At 40.3% G+C, this 21606-nt stretch overlaps 1 protein-coding gene and 1 long non-coding RNA gene across 4 annotated transcripts in view; one reads left to right on the forward strand and one right to left on the reverse strand.

Annotated features, from left to right (window-relative positions):
- Positions 1 to 21606, forward strand: part of LOC119858957 — an 85554-nt gene that overhangs the window by 54090 nt on the left and 9858 nt on the right. The gene's annotated exons all lie outside the window — the stretch shown is intronic.
- NOL8 (nucleolar protein 8) overlaps positions 17097 to 21606 on the reverse strand; it is a 29257-nt gene continuing 24747 nt past the window's right edge. For all 3 annotated transcript variants that reach the window (XM_038410536.2, XM_043518836.1, XM_043518837.1), the window contains 3 exons: positions 21409 to 21479; positions 20670 to 20752; positions 17097 to 20316 (listed from right to left, as the gene is read on the reverse strand). In XM_038410536.2, coding sequence (XP_038266464.1) covers positions 20263 to 20316; positions 20670 to 20752; positions 21409 to 21479 — 208 coding nt within the window. In that variant the 3' untranslated portion in view covers positions 17097 to 20262. The remainder of the gene's footprint in view (positions 20317 to 20669; positions 20753 to 21408; positions 21480 to 21606) is intronic.

Raw genomic sequence — 21606 nt, forward strand, 5'->3', positions numbered from 1 at the left:
GGTTAAAGTCTGCAGCTTTGGGAGCATGGATCAGACTTGGGTCTGTGTTGCAGCACGCTAGTGTGTCTGACTCAACAAGGCAGGGTTCTGGAGTCCGAAGCTGGCAGGGAAAACGGGCTCAGAGGTAATTCTCGCACGTCAGGTGACATTCCCAAGGGGGGTCTCTGTGACCGAACCCGTCTCAAACATTTCGCTTTAGGGTGCTTCTGTGTGGCTGACATGGTTGCCTAGGGAGGAACCTAATGGAGTCTGGAGATCAGATACAACAGTATATCTTCTAGCCAGTTAAAATGCAACGGCAACAGTTTTGTTGGCTGACCATCAGTGAGACACAAGGTGTCTGATTGTCTGATTTTTTATAAAGGAATTGGGGAGGGGAGTGGCCCCTTTTTGGCTGGAAATGTCAATTCTTTTTGCAGAAGTAAGATGCCCATCAGCAGGGGACAAGGATTTTTGGAACAGCAGTGTGGCTAACATGCATATTGGGGATAGAGGTGGTGGGGAGACCCCTGAGGCCCCCTCAAAAAGATAGGGCTTCCTGGAGAATCAGGAACTAGAGCCCCCAAGAGACGAGAAGAGAGGCTTATGTCTGGAGGCACAAAAATTTCCCCCTTCAAAGAATGGTTCTAGGTTTCTAATGGAGAAAGGTAAATGGGTGAATGGGAACCCAAGCATAGAGAAGTGGGAGACACTTGCCCAGAGGGTATGTGAGAGCAGGCAGATATTCCAGATCCCCAGGGTCTCATGGATATTAGACTCTGATCTGTTTTCAAGATGAATTTCTAGATCTCTGTACCCACACGTTTCTCTCGCAGCAACGACTGTTTCTGTCTGACCACCATAATACTACAATTTTCTACAGAGGAAGCTGATTATGATCATCCAGAAGGGTTAACTCTAGTGCAGCAAAAGCTTTACACATCCTAGGACTGTGTATGTTTTCACCAAAGTGTTGTTGGCGCAGGGAGGAGGAGACTGGTCCCTATACAAGAGAATAAATGTTATTGCTGGATCATCTAGACAATTCAGGTAGGGTTTTAGTGCTAGTTATCAAAATCTAACATCAGTTACCTACAATAATCAAAACAATAAAATGCTAAAAACAATCTTCCTTTAACAGGTTTCAGAGTAGCAGCCGTGTTAGTCTGTATTCGCAAAAAGAAAAGGAGTACTTGTGGCACCTTAGAGACTAACAAATTTATTAGAGCATAAGCTTTCGTGAGCTACAGCTCACTTCATCGGATGCATTTGGTGGAAAAAACAGAGGAGAGATTTATATACACACACACAGAGAACATGAAACAATGGGTTTATCATACACACTGTAAGGAGAGTGATCACTTAAGATAAGCCATCACCCACAGCAGGGGGGGGAAGGAGGAAAACCTTCCATGGTGACAAGCAGGTAGGCTAATTCCAGCAGGCATTGGCACCCTGACAGCAGGATTGTCTGGCTATGTAGACTCCCTCCTCAGGCCCTTCGTTACCAGCACTCCCAGCTATCTTCGAGACACCACCGATTTCCTGAGGAAACTACAGTCCATTGGTGATCTTCCTAAAAACACCATCCTAGCCACTATGGATGTAGAAGCCCTCTACACCAACATTCCACACAAAGATGGACTACAAGCCGTCAGGAACAGTATCCCCGATACTGTCACGGCTAACCTGGTGGCAGAACTTTGTGACTTTGTCCTGACCCATAACTATTTCACATTTGGTGACAATGTATACCTTCAAATCAGCGGCACTGCCATGGGTACCCGCATGGCCCCACAGTATGCCAACATTTTTATGGCTGACTTAGAACAACGCTTCCTCAGCTCTCGTCCCCTAATGCCCCTACTCTACTTGCGCTACATTGATGACATCTTCATCATCTGGACCCATGGAAAAGAAGCTCTTGAGGAATTCCACCATGATTTCAACAATTTCCATCCCACCATCAACCTCAGCCTGGACCAGTCCACACAAGAGATCCACTTCCTGGACACTACGGTGCTAATAAGCGATGGTCACATAAACACCACCCTATATCGGAAACCTACTGACCGCTATTCCTACCTACATGCCTCTAGCTTTCATCCAGATCATACCACTCGATCCATTGTCTACAGCCAAGCGCTACGATATAACCGCATTTGCTCCAACCCCTCAGACAGAGACAAACACCTACAAGATCTCTATCATGCATTCCTACAACTACAATACCCACCTGCTGAAGTGACGAAACAAATTGACAGAGCCAGAAGAGTACCCAGAAGTCACCTACTACAGGACAGGCCCAACAAAGAAAACAACAGAACGCCACTAGCCATCACCTTCAGCCCCCAACTAAAACCTCTCCAACGCATCATCAAAGGATCTACAACCTATCCTGAAGGACGAGCCATCGCTCTCTCAGATCTTGGGAGATAGACCAGTCCTTGCTTACAGACAGCCCCCCAATCTGAAGCAAATACTCACCAGCAACCACACACCACACAACAGAACCACTAACCCAGGAACCTATCCTTGCAACAAAGCCCGTTGCCAACTCTGTCCACATATCTATTCAGGGGATACCATCATAGGGCCTAATCACATCAGCCACACTATCAGAGGCTCGTTCACCTGCGCATCTACCAATGTGATATATGCCATCATGTGCCAGCAATGCCCCTCTGCCATGTACATTGGCCAAACTGGACAGTCTCTACGTAAAAGAATGAATGGACACAAATCAGACGTCAAGAATTATAACATTCAAAAACCAGTTGGAGAACACTTCAATCTCTCTGGTCACTCGATCACAGACCTAAGAGTGGCTATACTTCAACAAAAAAGCTTCAAAAACAGACTCCAACGAGAGACTGTTGAATTGGAATTAATTTGCAAACTGGATACAATTAACTTAGGCTTGAATAGAGACTGGAAATGGATGAGTCATTACACAAAGTAAAACTATTTCCCCATGGTATTTCTCCCCCCACCCCACCCCCCACTGTTCCTCTGATATTCTTGTTAACTGCTGGAATTAGCCTACCTGCTTGTCACCATGGAAGGTTTTCCTCCTTTCCCCCCCCTGCTGTGGGTGATGGCTTATCTTAAGTGATCACTCTCCTTACAGTGTGTATGATAAACCCATTGTTTCATGTTCTCTGTGTGTGTGTATATAAATCTCTCCTCTGTTTTTTCCACCAAATGCATCCGATGAAGTGAGCTGTAGCTCACGAAAGCTTATGCTCTAATAAATTTGTTAGTCTCTAAGGTGCCACAAGTACTCCTTTTCTTTTTGCGAATCTTTCTTTAAGAGTCACTTGGCAGAACTGGCTTTCCTTTGGAAAAAAACAGACACACTTCAGGCAGGGCAGGAGATATGATGATTCAGTAGACAGTGATCTTTTCTTCATTGTGCAGTTAGCTACTGCAGTTTGTAAACACTGAAAGATCTAATCTTCAGTCACTGATGAGCTCATCAGTCAAATGCCAGCAAAATATTACAGACCCCATGATGTAAAGTCTGGATGCTAGATTAATAATTGCTTTTAGAGAATGCGCCTTGTTTAGTAACAGTAAAACCTGGCATATTATGTTGCAGCCTCTGATACTCTGATCACATTATTGTTCATTTGGACTAATAGCATTTTGTCTGGTTTATACCATCTGTGGATGTAATGTTCATCGTGGATATAAAATGGCTGTTTTCCTTTTTCATTAGTACTGTGTGGCTTCACACATGTCAGTAACATCACATGTGGTTATATCGGTTCATCTTCACCTAGCACCCTTGCTGATTATTGAGAACGATATAGCATGAAGGAAATGCAAGTTGGTATTCTCAACAAAACTCATGCTGAATTACAGGTCACTAATGCAAGGCAGCCTATTTCCTTGCTTGAAATAATGTGTCTATAAATGCAGCCTTGCAAAAATGTCACATGCCAGCCCAGGTAAAAAATTCTACTTGTCCGTCCTTTACCACAATGATAGAAACGAAAGATTAATTTCATTTGCTCATTTAAAAAAAAAAGTCTACTCATTCTATTGAAATTTTGAAAGAGTGATACAACATCCCATATTACTGAGTGAAATTAACACAAGGACTCACTACAGCATATTTGAATAGAAAATTAAGGAAAACTGAACACCAGAAACTTTGCTCATAACCTTCAGTTAACATGCTCTTTAGAGAAGGGGAATGTTCACTTGTCACAAACAAGATAGTCTCACCCACTTTGAAGCTGGGCTGGCTGAGCAGCAGGCTGCCATTTTAATCTCTGGGACAAATCACTTTTTTAAAACAAAAGCAAAGGGGTACGTGGGGCAAGAGATCTCAAACTTGAACTGAAACCCTTGCCAAAAACAGCAGGTCATGTTACACGGCAGCACATGGGGGGGTGTCTGTTTAATAACCTGTCTGTTTCAAGAGATAACATGGAGATCTTCTCTGAAAAGTCAATTGCTATTACTCAAAGCTGGACTTTGTTATTGAAGCAAAGAATCAACAGAGTTGCTACCTGCTGCTTAGCTCCCCCTGCTCTGTCAACTGATTCTGACAGTTGGGGTGGACGGATGTATGTGGTTAATTTTTGAGAGCAACTGAAAACATCAGTTTTTTAGAAGCTAAGGGTCACTTTATCTCTGTCCGAGAAATAATGTGGTTGGGTGAAAGACTCAAGGCTCCCCTAGTCGCCATTCTCGAGCACATATGACTGTCTGTGATCCCTGAGTACAAGGCAGGTGATACTAAGAACAGGCAACTTTCCTAATACAAACATTTATAATTTGCATTACTCACTTCCTAGGTTGCCTCACTTCCTTCCAATGCAAGGATAATTGTGAGGGCCAATTGCACTAACCCTCTGGACTCAGGGGCCCCAGTGGTTGGGGCACCCCACTAAAGCTAGTGTTATGTTCACTGCTCATGCTCCACTTATGTGATATGGTGTGAGGCACGAGTTTGTTTTTGCGGCACATAAATGCCCACGTTCCCGATTCAATAGGGTTGCAATAGAGGAGTCTGGCTGTCTCTCCCCTAACCGTAACCTTGTTAAATCAGGAAAAGTGGGAAGCTGCAATGGGGGCCAGCAAAACCTTTGTCCACTACCTCCTCTGACAAACATGCATGCATGAAAATTCTAGAAACATTACTTTGCTGACCTCTGCAGCTTGCAGGGCATAGGAATTTAGGGCAGGAGGGATAAGTCACACAGTCTTACACCTTGCAGACATCATGGGTCACAATTGAAAGACTAAACAAATTTGGCTTGAATTGTTGACTGAGCTTTCTATATGGTGCTTAAATTCTATCGCATAAAACACACTCTAACCATAATGAATTTCTTTGAGGTTGAAATGGAGGAGGGGACAAAAATAGGCAGATTATAAGGGAAAAGGAAGCAAGACAAACGCTTCCAACTTTAACTTGTCTATGCTGATTGGTTGAAAAAGCTGTTGCTACACAAACAAACTCAGTCTCCATGCCGTACCTAATAATCACACACATTCTAGCTGACTAATATGCATATTTCCTTTCTGTTATACAAAGCAGCAGTGTGGCAAACTCTAGTTGATTTGAACTACACAATGAGTAATTTCCTTCCTTGATTTTTAAAAATGTTTTTATCTAACAGATTTGCCTGAAAACACATTAATATATTAATTCAAGCTCTATCTATGTATAAGCAAAACCCTTGAAGTATGGACCTTTTATGTCAAACCATTCAAAGTTATCTTGCTTTAGTTCTTGTTTCCAAAGCAACAGAAGAATACATTTCAAATACCTGCTGATATATTATCAGATAAAATTCTTTTGAAGCTGCTTGATCACTGGAAGAGGGAAGGAAAGAAGACAGGGCCAAGAAAAGACTATTTTAAAGCATTCTGAATTGAAATTAGCAAGCAGACAAAACACAAGCAAGTAGCTTAGCAAATGCACTTCAACAACTCTTTTACAAAATCAACTCTCCCTATTCCATATGACACACACATAGTAAAACTGGCACTGGTACAATTGTTACCTGAGTGCCTGATATTGCTGCTGCTTCCCCTATTCTGTGTTAGTCTATTTGCTGAAAGTCAAGGATATGCCTTGGCTGGGGATGGGAGGGGACACATTGCCTGTTGGTTCAGCTATGAAATGGAAAACCTAGCACACTTCCTCTTCTGCTCCTAATCAGGTAAGACTCAGATTGTCTGAATGTTGGACAAACAACAGAGAGATCCAGTAAGAGGCCTAAATGCATATCAAGAGAAATACAGATGTCTGAGGCTGTTGTTTCTATGAACCTTCAGAAGGGTCATAAGAGTCACTGGTCTATTTTGGTCTGACATGAGGAAAACGTTCATGTGACTAAACCTGTGCAATGTGACACAAACTACATGGAAACCAGGGAATAAATGAATAAGGATGTATGGATAAATATGATCAATCACCACACTTCAAACATAATAGCATTAGGGAGTCAATTTTCAAAGGTGGGAACATAATGTACATATTACAAATTGCATGTGTACATGTATCAGTGTATGACTGCATATTTACAGATATCACTCATGAGTGGGGATTGAACCAAGATCTCCAGCACTGAGGGCCCAATCCAGTTGCAGTCAAAGGAAAGACTCTCTACACAGCCCTTAATCTAAAAAGAGTAGTAACCTGCCTGCCAGTAAATAGCTTAGTCACTAGGGCCCACGACACAAAGCAAGCATATGAAAGATGCACCCAGTATGCATGTACTGCACCTGGGGAAAAAAAACAAACAAACATATATAGAACAAAATAAGAAACTGCATGTGCAAACAAAGCACTTAAACTCTCCATTCAATAATGTTACACCTAGTACAAATTCTGCAGTCCTTACTTAGGCAAAATTCCTCACGGAGTTTACTCTACTTGGGAATTATAATTGGATAAGGACTGCCAAACTGAATCTTCAATAACCCCATTTTAAGCTACAATGTCAGAGGCCATTATTGTACAATACTATAGTGTTTTAGACGGGCCAAATTCTGCCCTTGCATGTACATAAGACTCCCTTTGAAACCAATGGAATCTATGTGGTTCTGTGGGCAGAATAAAGCTATAACTGTGGAACTAGATGGTCAGTTCTCCCTGATGCGTCATTGCACAGAAGGAAGCAATTTTCCCACAAACCTCATGGTGTCTGCACTGTTGTTGACACTTTCAAGTTAGTTCAGACCCATCATAAGTTTCTTCAAATTATATTTGTTTTGTATCTGAGTTTTATGTAAATGCCTGCAAGCTTTCGGATGTGCTGGTGGAGGTATGAGTAAGTAATTTTTTCTAGTGATATGAACAAATGTAAAGTGTTATTTTCTTATCAAATAACTTTCAACTCCCTCCAGTGTACACTGAAATCTATCACACCAGGGCCTTCCTATGGAAAGAACACCATGAATGGAGCTGAAATTTTTTCATGTGAATACCAGCCCCTAATTACATTGCTTGTGAAAGATGCCAGAGAGCTGTCATGCCCCAATATTTAGGTCATTGGTAAAGGCATTGTATGACCATGGTTTTTTGCTAGAGAGTAATGTGGAAGTTACAGGGTCAGTTAAAGGGTCAAACTGTGAACCAGATGAAATAGGTGGCAAAACCCAATTGATTTAATAGGGTCACACTAGCTCTCAAAGAATTTTGTACCTGTTAATGTTATAAAAAACATGAAAAGGAGTACTTATGGCACCTTAGAGACTAACAAATTTATTGGAGCATAAGCTTTTGTGAGCTACAGCTCATGAAAGCTTATGCTCAAATAAATTGGTTAGTCTCTAAGGTGCCACAAGTACTCCTTTTCTTTCTGTGAATACAGACTAACACGGCTGCTACTCTGAAACCTGTCATAAAAACATGTTGTCTTTCACATCTTGGAAAAGGCTGAGTTCATTGTTACCAAAGCAATAATACGGAAATGCCAATGAAAAGGCCATCATAAAAACCAATGGTAAAGCAAATTGGCTGGATTTCCCCCCTCCAAAGTTCACTAAAATCAGACTACTGGGCACAGTTCCTGGGGTCTACTCTTAAAAGCTTTTGTAAATATTTTCTCTATATAACTGACTTTATGGAAAACCATAGTTCTGACTCTCCTCTTAAATTCCTGTAAATCAGGTATAAGTGAAGAAATAATCTGGCCCAGAGTTGTTCACTTGTCCTTTTTACAGTCAAGTTCGAATGCTAAGACATTAATTGTGTCTGTAACAAAGATTAAAGATGGAGGAGAAAAGCCTATAGCGTTACCTTGTTTATCCAGAGGGACCTGTGTAGGTTAGTCCCTGAAAAAATATATGTATGTATTTTTAGAGCTTTCTCCATTTGCAAGTATTGTGATCAAGTGCAAGCATAAATCCTTAATGGAAAAATATAATCTGAACCATACAAAAACCTAGCTATAGCCAGTTTTCAGGGTAGATGAGCTGAAAAATCACCCAGAGACCTGTGCTAGGAAGGAAATTTTGCAGAAATAAAAGTTTAAGTTAATGTTGGAGCAGGAAAGGACTCGGAATGCCTAAGCGGAGTAGATATAAGATATAAATAAAAATATCTTTCCTTTGTAAGGGCCAAATCCAAATAAAGTGAAGCTTCCCTCTGCAAAGGTACAAGACATGGCTTGCTGTATCCAATTCGAAGAGCGTAAGTTCAAACAATGGCCTATTTCAGCCAAATTCTGAACCACGACCTTGGCATACTGTTAGAGGATACTGTGTTACTGAAGATGATATTCTAACAATGAGTTGTAAAATGGAGGTCCTGACAGGATCTCATAGCACCTTCTACAGGAGTACATATCCTGGCCAAATTCCTATTGATTAAATTCTGCCTACATGGAAAAAAAATAAAACAAACAAAACCAAGGGTTCAGAGTAGTAACTAAATCATAGAGCTTCAGCTAGAAAAAAAACTTCTACTTCCTGGCTAAAGCGATACATATGCGTTAAAATCTTTCCCTTTTACCCCCAAAGATGGCATTTGTAATGAGGTGTGAAGTCATCCCTGTATATATTGTTGAATCAATAGGTCAAATGTTTGGGTAATAGGAACCATATAAAGATCAGCTGTTTAAATACATTTCTTGAAGGACTTTGAAACTTATTTTTGCCTTTAAAATTGTTTTTGTAAATGATCTTCATTCAGCTGCTTGCAGTCTTTAAGGGCCTTATGCCTACTGATATAGCCTTGAATATGATAAAATAATATCATATTCCTACAACAAATGGTAAAGCTACCTGTTCCTAGCCTGTAGGTCCTTGACTGTGAGAGGGTTTATATATTCTGGTACAACTTGCAAGTAAAATAAATAGGTTACGGCAATTAAACATTAACCTTAGGATTGATATGCTCACAATGCACTACAGCATGTTCAGTACTGGCAGAACCAGCTATCATTCAGTCTGCTAAATGCCTTATCCTAATATTTCCCTACCCCTTCAACCTGCATTAACAACTGCATTGAAAACATGTCTCTGTACATTTTCTCTACTTCCTTCTTTGTTACTTTGATCTGATAAAAAAAGTTTAAGAGGTACCATCTGTGTGAAAGAAGGGGGAAAAGCTACAGTTTACAATTCACGTTAACATAAAATATATGGGAGACTAAGACTTTACACTAGGTTCTTCTCAGTAACATGGCACAAATGCTAGTGCTGTGCACACTACAGAACATTCAGATAATCCTCCTCAAACTATGGAATCTTATTCAAATCTCTGGTTTCCTTTCTACCTTCCCTACAACCAACTTCTTCACTCTTTCTCAGCATCTTGCTCAGGGTCCAACTGACTGCCATATTTGGGGTCAGGAAGGAATTTCCCCTCAGGTCAGATTGGCAGAGATACTAGGTTTTTTTCGCCTTTCTCTACAGTTTACAATTCACGTTAACATAAAATATCATATGGGAGACTAAGACTTTACACTAGGTTCTTCTCAGTAACATGGCACAAAAGTGGTGAGGTTCTGTGGCCTGCAATGTGCAGGAAGTCAAACTAGATGATCACAATAGTCCCTTCTGGACTTAAGGTCTATGAGTCTATCTTAGTCCCTCTTCTAGAACCTTAACAGGCCCTCAGTGGTATGAAAGGATTTTCTTTACTACTAAAAACAAAAACAACAACAAAAATCCTCTCTCCATAGTCTTGTTCCAGCCCCTCTGACAATACATATTTCTTCCTAAGCTATCTGTCTAGGAGTGGCTTCATCTTGCTTCTTTCATAGTATACTTGTCACTGTGATGGTACTTTACAGATACTGGACCAGATGAGGAGAGAAACATCTGTGGAAGATGCATCATAGAGAGGCTATAATGGTGGAAAGCAGCTTCAATATTCCCAGGCTATGGGGTGGAGCTGAGGGGTTCTGAGTATGGGAGGGGGTATGGGCTCTGGGGGTGCAGGCTCCAGGGTGGGGTCAGAAATGAGGGATTTCAGGGTACGGGAGGGGGCTGAATCTTTTCATGCTAGTGCCTCCGTATTTCCAGTCTGAATGGAGGTTGGCATGCGGTGGATGAAGGCTCTGGCTGGAGTTGCAGAGAGGGCCGGCTCTCGGTTTTTTGCTGTCCCAAGCAAAAAATTTGCTGCCCCAAACTCCGAGAGCAGAAATGCCCAAGCAAAAAAAAAAAAAAAAGATGGCCGGAATGCTGCCCCTGGAATTGTGCCCCAAGCACATCTTGCTTTGCTGGTGCCTAGAGCTGGTCCTGGTTGCAGACTCTAGGGTGGTTGGGGATGCGGGGTTTGAGATGTAGGAGGGTGCTCCGGGCTGGGACCAAGGGTGGGAGGGAGAGAGATCAGGGCTTGGGCAGGGGATTGGGGCATGGGAGGGCATCAGGGGTGCAGACAGCACTTACCTCAGGCAGCTCCCTGAAGCAGCGGCATGTCCCCCCTCCGGCTCCTACGTGGAGTTATGGCCAGGTGGCTCTGCGCGCTGCCCCAGCTGCAGGCACAGCCCCCGCAACTCTCACTGGCCACAGTTCTTGGCCAATGGGAGTTGCAGAGCCAGTGCTTGGGGGTGGGTGGGGGGCGACACACAGCATGTAGAGGCCCCTGGCTGCCGGAACGGGGACATGCTGCTGCTTCCGAGAGCCATGAAGAGCCAGAGCAGGCAGGGAGCCTGCCTTAGCCCCACTGTGCTGCTGACTGGTGCCGTGCGTGTCCCTTTTCGACCTTGTGTTCCGGTCAAAAACTGTACACCTGGCAACCCTATTAGGGTTCAGCAGATCAGAAGAGTCTACAGCTGCACTGTTACCGTCCTAACCACTAGGAAGGCCTGCTAATTGCAAGATAGAAAGATAGTCAGACCTGTTGATGTCCACAGATAAAATCCTGCAGAAGCGGGAAGCCTTTTGAGACCAGAGGGAAGATTATTTATCCAAACCTTAAAACGTTTTGCTAAAGAATATCACTCCAGCAAAAATAAAAAGATGTAAAAAAATGTATGCAATTGAACAGGGCACTTTAAAAATCATGCAGCATTAATGGAAATAATAATGATAAAATGCAACCAATCCTCTGCTAAACTACAGCATGTGAGGTAGATACTGATTTGTTATCTCAGTACTCACAACCATTATAAATAGTCTGACTGTGGCCATGGGGGAAATGAATTTCTATAGAACAGAGATATTCCAAAACTTGTCAAAGTGGTGATTGACTAGAGGAATTTTGGGGGGCACGGGCTAGAAGGAAGCTGCACACAAAAGGTTTAGCAGCTACAGCCTCAGCTATACTGGGTCATAAAATAACTAGTAACAGACAATGCAAACCACAAATATATATATAGAGGAGGAGAAGACACATGTCATGGCTGGAAGGTACTAAACATTCCATGCCAGGAAACAGAAATAATTGAAGTAATTGCTGGTAGGAGTGGAAATCACTTGGCTCCTGTCCTTACAAATAAATTATTTGGTATAACCTATCCACTAGCATATTGTGCTCAAAAACTTGCCAACCCTATTAATTTTCAAGCCATTCTGCATTCACTCTAGCAGCATTATTTAAGCTGATTTAACACTGAGATTTAACACTATTGGCTTCCTTCACTGAACTATGGTGCAAGCATGAGCAGTTGCTTAAATACAACGTCCTGAAGATAAACAGGGGCACTGCATGTGTAAAACTGGATTCTAAGGCAGCTGACAAATGCTAGTTCTGTACGTCTGATTGGGTGATCACGGGGTGTGGGGAAGAAGAAGTGCTTGAATTGTCACAAAGCCAGGCCATGAGCTGCAAATGCAGAACCCAGTGGAAAAAGGAGGGGAGTTAGTGACACACCAGCCACCAGTGAGAAGGGAAGAAAGTTCAGAAAACAAATACAAGCCCCTTAAGCAGCCTCACTTCTAGCCAAACTTTTTTTCTGGCAGTGGGAAGCAACGAATCAATTCTGTTTTGCTCCAAAGTGCAGTTTGTGTTTAATTAGTTGGTATTGTTACAAATGAGGTAGGAAAATCTGGGAGCTGGAGTTTTGTCTCTGTGCCAGCGTTTTGGTTGGCAAGCAAATTTTAAAACTTGTGTGAAAATAACATGAAACATAGCTGCCCTTGTGTGACTGCAGCCTTTGAACAGAAATTGGCCTCTTCCTAACTCATTCCACATCCTTACAGAATTTCTCAAGGGGCTGAACTTAGGTAACAGATTTTGGGTAATTCTACAAATGCATTTTTTTCTCTTCTCGTCTCTTTTCCCCGAGACTTCCCCTGTTCTCTCCTTTACATTGCCGTTCTCCCAGTATTTCTACTGCGCATAAAGACCATTTCTATACTAGAAAAAGAGGCTAGCTCATGTGTTAAAATTCTAGTGTAGATGGGGCAGTTGTAGTTCTAACATACGAACTGTTTGAGGTAAAATCCAAGGATGAGCAAAGGGTTTAAATCGACCAGCTAACACATTAAAACGTCAACTGCCTTGGTCTATATTAAGATTTTAACATGGTAGCTAACCTATTAAAAAACATCTTTTTTCGCAGAAAGGACAAAGCTGAAGTCTCCTGGTGGAACTTATCAGTAAATTGCATCACACTGGATGTGTTGGAGTGTGAAGATACCCAATTTCATAGTGAATGGCTATGGACCCCAATGACAATTTATGAGAAAATTTACAATGACTAATGGCACTTTTCTCTCTTCCAGAAGGCTCTCTAAGTACAGAGCAAAACAACAGCCTCTCTAGGATGACAAAACTACAGCTGTCATCTTCCTTTTTAATACAATGCACTGTCCCACACTGAGGATTTTTGCTGAGGATAATTTATTTACTAGTGTCAGAGTTATAAAATTCTTTATAATTTGCTAGTTATTTAAACTGCATGTTGATAAATTTGCAGTACTGAAATACCAAGTTTTTTTTTTTTTTTAAATCTTTCTTTCCAAAGGAGAACATTATTGGCAGCTTCTGTAGATAGATAATGTGGCAGTTCCTAAGACGGGCTGCTCTTCAACTTATTTTACAATGACACTTCATTTATAAATAGTTTAGAATGTGTGCGAGGGACCGGGAGTGGTGGGAATATGGGAGGTGGGGGATTCAGATTATTATTATATAAAACACAGAGCTAGAAACTATGTCCAAGCAAGAATTGGACACCCTCCCTCTTCAGTTGTCATGTTACCTCCTACCCTGTTTTGTTTTCTCCTTTCCCCATCTTCCACTACAGCAATTAAAAATCTAGGGACTGTACAACAAATCACATGGACTGAACTAATAATGGGAGGATTTTAATTTAATGTTTTGGTAGTTTTATCATCAATAACTGCCTGACAGTCACTAGACTCAGGTTTAGGGAATAATATAGATATCTTGTAAATTTAGCCTATTGCATATTCGTCTTTGTGCACAGAGCTCAGATGCAATAAACCGAATTTAAAAGTGAAAATCACACAGGCGGCTTGAAAACACGTTAAATCCTTAAGATGGTGTTAGATAGCTCCAGGCACAGAGATGCTTATGCACAGCAGCTCTGAAACACTCATAGATGAATCTTTTCATGCTAGTGGCTCCATATTTCCAGTCTGATCCCTGCAGGGACTGGCAAAATTTGAGAAATCAATAAAAACAATTGGCTTTAGGAGCTGGAATTTATGGCTTTGGAAATGCTGATGGCATACTGCATCACACTAGGCTCACTATTTCTAGTAGTTTGGTGGCCACCTCCCACCTGCTTTTCCAGTCTGGTTGCTGCTTTCTTGACATGGTTTTCCTTCTGCATCACAGTTCCTATGGTGAAAACTGCTCAATGGTGCCATCATGAGTGAGACATTGGTACATCACCCCACCAACTCCTTCCCACCAAGTAAAATACTTCCAGCTTTGCAGGAGGAGAAAGACAAAAGACTGATATCTTAATACTGACAAAGAAGAGGTGTTTCTAATGAAACATCTGAAGTTCCCATATCAGACGTGATGCACACATGTAATATAGTATACATTTGACTTAAAAAATAATGCAAAAGGAATTACATGATCAAAAGAAAAGAGGAGGGGGAGAAGTACTATAAAAAAAAGGGAGAAAGTGTCCAAATAAAGCCTCTGAACATCTGTGGGCCATGGCTGTAATGCTCAAGTATGACAAACTATCATGTGAAAAATACAAGATGTGGTTTAAAGATGGTGGATTTTGCCCTTTTCTTCATTTTAAAATAAACCAAATCCTACATCCAATGTGTCATTAACACTTGCTAGGTCAGGCTTTTTTCCTGTTACCAGATTTTAATAGTATGTGGTTCTGTACAGCACACTTCACTCCTGAAGTATCTCAAACACCTAAACAACTTAATGAGTTGGATGTTAGATTCAGGTAGTGCAGTGTTAGTAGAGAAAAAGAAAAGGAGTACTTGTGGCACCTTAGAGACTAACAAATTTATTTGAGCATAAGCTTTCGTGAGCTACAGCTCACTTCATCAGATGCATTTGGTGGAAAATACAGAGGGGAGATTGATATTGGTGTATATCAATGACAATTCGGCACCTGAAGCGGGGAGCTCAAATGATGCCCCTATGCCCCCTCACTTGGGCCAAAACTTTGAAAGGTCTCAATTCTGTCTTCTTCCTGTTCTACTCCTCTCATGGTACTTCTCTGCTGCCTACCCCAATAAAGGAGAACTAACAACTTAAAATGCCTTGTTCAAAAATTTTTAAGTAACACTTAACTTTCAAACGCCTGAACAGCAAATGTAACTTTTCTTGTCTGCATAGTAAACACTGGCATTTTTATCTGTCTGAATTTTTATCTGTCTGAATAATCAAAGTGGTGCTTTCTGTGCCTTCTTGGTTGCAAAGATTTGAAATGCTTCCTGAAGGTCCACAGTCTGGGCCAGTCATGCTCTATTGAGATGGTTGCAAGGCCGACCAGCCTCTCCTGTGTCATTGTGGAGCGTAGATGTGTTTTTATTAACTTCAGCTTGCAGAAGCTGTGTTCTCCAATGGCAACTGTTACAAGAAGTGTTAGAAGTATGAACAGAGCAACAAAAGCATTTGGAAAGAGGGTGGTCATCTTATTTGTGCACATATATTCCAGAACAGCCTTTGGAGTTGATCCTGCTGAAATGTATCTTGAAAGTGCTTTCAGTTAATCACCTAAATCACTCGCATCAATATCGCGCATGTCATCACGTGTCAACACTGTCTCTAGTGCCCTGCATTGCTGGTGTAGGTCTTCTTCAGGTATAGTGAGGAGTTTTGGAATATCATACAAACATCCCAAATATATGCTGTGTTCCTTGAGCTGCATGAAACCTTCAGCTGACTGTATTGCACAATCTAGCACATGGTTAAAGAGTTCAACTTTGAATTGTTGTTTGGGGTCTCTTATGGGATTATCCCGTGCCTCGTAATCAAAATGTCATCTTCTTTTTCGGTGACTCTTGTATTCTTGAATGGGTGGGAAAATAGCTTCAGTGTCAAGTTCCTCTGCCAACTTCTGTGCACACTTCAGAACGTTTTGAAATCCCTCATCTGATTGGTAAGACTGTAGGTACGACTTTGCTTTGTCCAGTTGTTCCATTGCTCCAGATATATCAAGGTCAACAGCTTGGAGTTTTTTGCTTACAACATTTATTTCAAACAGTATGTCATGCCATAGCACTAAGCCACACAGAAATTTGAAGTTATGTATGCCTCTGGCATTATACTAGTCAGGGATGGTCTAGGCAAGCTTGGTCTACTGCAGTGAGATGGACTAGGTAACTTCATGAGGTCCCTTCCAGTCATACATGTCTATTATTTTAATAGACTTAATCTATTATCCTAATACGTTTGCTTGAAAACAAAGTACTGAGCATTCTCTCTCTCTCTCACACACACACACACACACACACACACACACACACACACACAGACTCAGGGCTAAAAAATGGTTATGTGGTTGAAAAGGAATTTTCCCCAGGTCAGATTGGCAGTGACGTTGAGGACTTTTCACCTTTCTTTTTAGAGTTTGAGTATGGGTTACTTGCCAGGTTTATCCGGGTATATCATTTCCCTGCCATTGCAGAGATCTCAGGCATTGATGCACCTCGGTCCCTCCTATTCTCAGTTTATAGCATATAACTGTTTAGTCTCCTGTAGGTTGTAATACTTTGGCCTCATCTCAGTTGTTGGGTTTAATGTGAAGGTGCTGGATGACGCGGAGAGCCTGTGCTATACAGGAGGTCAGAGTAGATGATTGGGTGGTGCCTTCTGGCCTTAAACTCTATGACTAAGGCCTGACCTAATTTCCTAGTGTAGACCAGTATAATAATGGCACTCAGGGGTGTGAAAAATTCACACCCCATAGCAACACAGTTAAACCAAGCTAGCCCCTTGTGTAGACAGCACTAGGTTGATAGAATTCTCCCATCAATCTAGCTACCGTCTCTCGCAAAGGTGGAGTACCAATGCCGATGGGGGAACCCCTCCGATCAGCATAGGTACAATCTTCACTTGAGTTCTACACTGGCACCGCTGCAGAGTTTTAAGTGTAGACAAGTCCTCACTAGCAAATAGTGATTCTGATAAAGGAAAACAAATTTCCACAATCCCATTGCTACTGAATATAATTATACTTAACAGAATAAATTTAACATAGCCCTTTTCTAGGATTACATTTTTTGTCCTTTTTTTTTTTTTTTAAAAATAAAGCAAGGTAGTTATCTAAAGCATCAAAGGAACTGACCAACATGCTGAAGTTAAAGATATCTTCCTATATATAAAGCTGAATTAAATAAGTGGAGCAGAATTACAGCAGGTAAAACAGACAAATACTTAATATTTTTCATAAAAACTTCAACAAGGGAGCTCTCAATAATGCTTCCCCATCATGACCAACCCCAAACAGACACATTGACGTATGCTGTAAAGTCTATATACTTTTCCCATTCCCTTTAAAACTTAGATGCTCTTAAAGTTTTGCTTTGCCCTTTTTTCAGTCACAGCTTTCTAATCCAATTGAAGCTATTTCATCTCCTTCTCATATAGCTTTGTAATTTAATGCCAAACTTGTAATACTCTAATAAGCCTTAATTTTCAAAGAATAGGTGCTCACTACTTAGACAATTACCTTTCTTTCAGGTGTCATGTTTGCCTCAATTTCTGGATGCCCATCACAATCACTACATGCTTCTGAAAATTTGGGCCCTAGGTTCTCATCCCGATTCTATCACTGACTTGTGCACTCTCTCTCTGTGCTTCTGTCTAAGCCTTGTAGCAAACATAGTCCTGTTTCCTCTGTGAGCAGGGTCATACTTCAATTAAGATTGCTGGAGATAACTGATGAGAACACCATTACTCCTTACAAGCCATTTGAAGAATAAGAAACAGCCATAATTCAAGATCAACAAGTGAGAGGATATAAAAGTTGGAAACACCAGAGATCAAAGTACAAGATGAAAAAAAATGGCTTCCCAAAACCAAAAATGTCCATATTCCACTTTTTGTCTTTCCAGCTTGCCATCTTGTTCAGATTCTACCTTTTGCAAATAAAACCATTTACAAGTTAAACAGATGTAACAACCACCTCTCTGTAATGGGATGCAAGGAGGATGGAGAAAAGTCGAAGTAGTATATCCTCTCAAAACAAAACAGCTCCCTGCCCTCTGCCCAAACTAACCAAACAACAAAAAACCAAATCAAAACAAAAAACTCCCAAAACAAACCCAAGTAAGGCCTAAACTGTATCCATGTCCACTAAGTACTAGTAATATTGTTAGATGGGAACCACCTTTCAGAGTCATCATTGTAATTGCTCTGACCAACATTCTGCCTATTGCCTGAAGGGCAGCATCTGTGTTTGGGTCCTAACGGAGAAGTAACATGCCTGCTCAGTGGCTTTCTGACTCTGTGGTAATCAGGGAAGCTCTCCACAGCTCATTGTAAAAGAAGCTGCACACCTTCTTAACAGTTCTCTTGATAGCCAACTCCAGCTGTGGACTCTGAAACTGCTGATGTGGCACGTGTGTAGACTACTCCCATGCAGCAACCATAACATGCCTAACTTGTTCATTATTGATGCTAGTTATTCAGGAACTTACACACTCCCATCTCCAGGCATTGCAGTATCAAACTGCCTTCCAGGTACTGTGTATCATATAGTTAAAACCAACCAACCAACCAATCTTTCTTTCTAGCTGTAGGAGAAATAGCTTGCTTACTTCCTAGAGTTTTATTAATTTGTTTATACAACTGGGTGTGTTGTGTTTGAAGAAACTAAGGGGAAGCCAAATCAGAAGAACATTTTGCTTTTATTTCTGAAAGCAGCCATGGAACCTATTCACATACCTTAATCTCATGTAACTATGTGCCATGATTCAGTCCTCAGAGCAGCTCATTTTGCACCACTCTGGAAATATATCCCAAGATGGTTTACCCTACCTGCCAACTTTATACGTAATTTGTACTTTGGAAAAAAGTGTCCATATTGCTACCTTTCTAGAATGCAAAACAATGCAAGATAGAAGAAATCAGAAAGAGATTTATATGTCAGGTGATTTAAATCTAGCAATGGGATATATCCATTCCCTTAGTGGAAAAACCACTAACAAACTCTTCCTTCTACAACAATCTCACACAGAGTAGGAGATTACTTAATTCAGACTTTGAGAAGAGAAATATTGTTGTATCTTTGCCTCGGCTTGGTTCTTTGGCACACCTGACAACGCTTCTGATTTTTACTGCTTTAACTCATCCAGTACCAGATTGTTTCTTGGCCTCTAACATGCCAGCCAGAATGAGCTGGCTTGGCTCTCCCTTTAGTTATCACTTGCATGGTTTAATAGGCCGCAGACCTTCAACTGTCCCTTATCTTCTGTCAGTCCAGGAAGAGGCTAGGAATTGACACCAAAGTATTTGTCTCTAGTAGAGCACAAGGATGCTCTATGTCTCAATTTTCACTATATTAAATGAGTTAGATTCCTGATAGTAGTTTGAAATTCCTGAAAAGCAGCCACTACTCTTAAAAGCCTATGTTCTACATAATTGTATGAATATAAATTTGTATGTGATGCATCATCACTCAAGAGCAAAGACAACCCCACCAAAAGTTGTCTTAAAGGTTTATTCATCTGTAAAACTTATTTAAAAAAATGGAAAGGTAGGTTTTGTGCAAAGGATTAGAAGTCTGTACATATTTTATAAACCTTTCCAGTTAATTAAACACTTTCATGAACTTCCTGTATAATTTTTTACTTTGGTAATTACAGTAAATATTTTGAATGTTAGGTAAACAAATCTTAAAGTCTCTGTATCTTGCTAAACACAGAACGCCAATCCCACAAGTTACTGAGAACCTCTGTTAGGAGCTGAATGCTTTCAACTCCCATCCATTTCCGTCATAGCTGTAGATTCTCAGCCCCTTGCAGGACTGGACCCAGAAAACTTAAAAAAAAAAAAAAAATAGCCAAATACAAACTACATTGCATTGAACACTAAGAGTATCCTATAAAGCAGCAACATTACACTCAAAGCAATTTTCTCCAAAGTAAAAAAAAAAAAAAAAAAGTGTATATATACACAAACATGCACACACCCCCCTTCCACCCCCCATTCCATCTGTTTAAATTAACAGATATCCCTACATAACAATAGAAGTGCAACTGTACAGATAAAAATGACCATATTTACAGACCTGTTATCCCGACAGCTGTTCAAAATGTGAAAAGTTTCTAGCAGTTTATTTTCAGTACAACTGCAATATGTTTCCTGTTAAACCTTTGCAAGACCACAAGTCTGAAGCCAGACATTTTCATTTTGTTGTAATACAATACACATTTATCAAGAAACATTGCTGGCTAGCACTGTCAAACTTATTGTTTTGCTTTAACTTTTCTTCTTGCATCTTTATGTTTCTTCCGGCATTCCTGGAAATATTAAAATGTTAAATGGCATTACATTAAGTTTATAAACTCACAAATTGCTCTTTTAAACCTGCTTTGCTTTTATATTTAACAGAAATTAGCCAGCTCTGGCAGTTATAACAAATCAACAGTTTAAGTGGACATAATACACAAATTATACATATTATACAGACAGTTAATTTTTATTTTACAAAATTCCCTGATCTTAGTATGATATTAGGCCATTCTGAAAATCGAAATAATTCATTTTTATTAAAATGAACAAAATAAGCCACTTCTTTTCACAAGCAACCCCTCCCCTCCCATCATAAATGAACTCTCTCAGTTGTTCCTGAATTATAGCTTTAATCACTCACCTCAAGTAACAATCTACGTCGGTTTTCCCAATGATCTTTTTCTTCATTGAGGTTTGATGATCTGCAGAACAGCTTAGGACCATCTACACAAGAGATGCATCAGAACAACTTTGAGCCAGGTTAAAACACAACTTAACCATTTTCTTTCTTATAAGCTTTTGTTTGAAAAAATTGTAGTAACATTATAAATTAATTTGAATTTGTGTATGGAAAGTTATCAGGATAAGCTATTTTGAATGTATAAAGAGACACATTGTTTTAGCTTAAATTTTAACAACAAACCACTGGTGAAAATATAGACTTGTGTCTGCTTTTTTAGACTGATTCACCTTAAACCTGCTATTAGCAGTCTATTTATAATGCACCTATCAAACCATGTGGGTGCATTAACCATACATTTTTAAAAAATCCAAACATATCCCAAGACAATTGAAACTCCGCATTAAGCAATCCTTCCAAAAAAGCAAATAAGTCACTTTCTCCAACAAGTCTTGGGTAAGTAGGAGAGCCTGGCAACTGATCCTCAAGGAGATGGCTGGTTTTACAGTCCAAAGTGCCTCAACAATTTTCAAAATGTAGCTTTTAACATAGGACTTTACATTTTCAAATACAGAATAATTCTAATTAATTCCTATGTCACCCCATGTGAATTAAATATTATACTAATATAATTTGTTACAATGTCTCTTTGTTAAATTCCATCATCCTGTAGGAAAAATTTGGATAAGTTCAGTTGTACCTCTTAATCTTTCATCATCTTTGGAAAAGAAGAAAAATCTACTCGTCTTCATCTGTGGTAAAGATTGAGACCTGGAAAGATAAAGAAATTTTAGTCTCAGACAGAAGAGCCAACAGTACTATCCCATTCCAAGTGCCAAAAATCATTCTCCATGAAAGGCAAATTATTTTCTAAACACTTAAGCATTTTAAAGAGAAG

The sequence above is a fragment of the Dermochelys coriacea genome, chromosome 7, assembly GCF_009764565.3.
Source record: "Dermochelys coriacea isolate rDerCor1 chromosome 7, rDerCor1.pri.v4, whole genome shotgun sequence".
Lineage (NCBI taxonomy): Eukaryota > Metazoa > Chordata > Testudines > Dermochelyidae > Dermochelys > Dermochelys coriacea.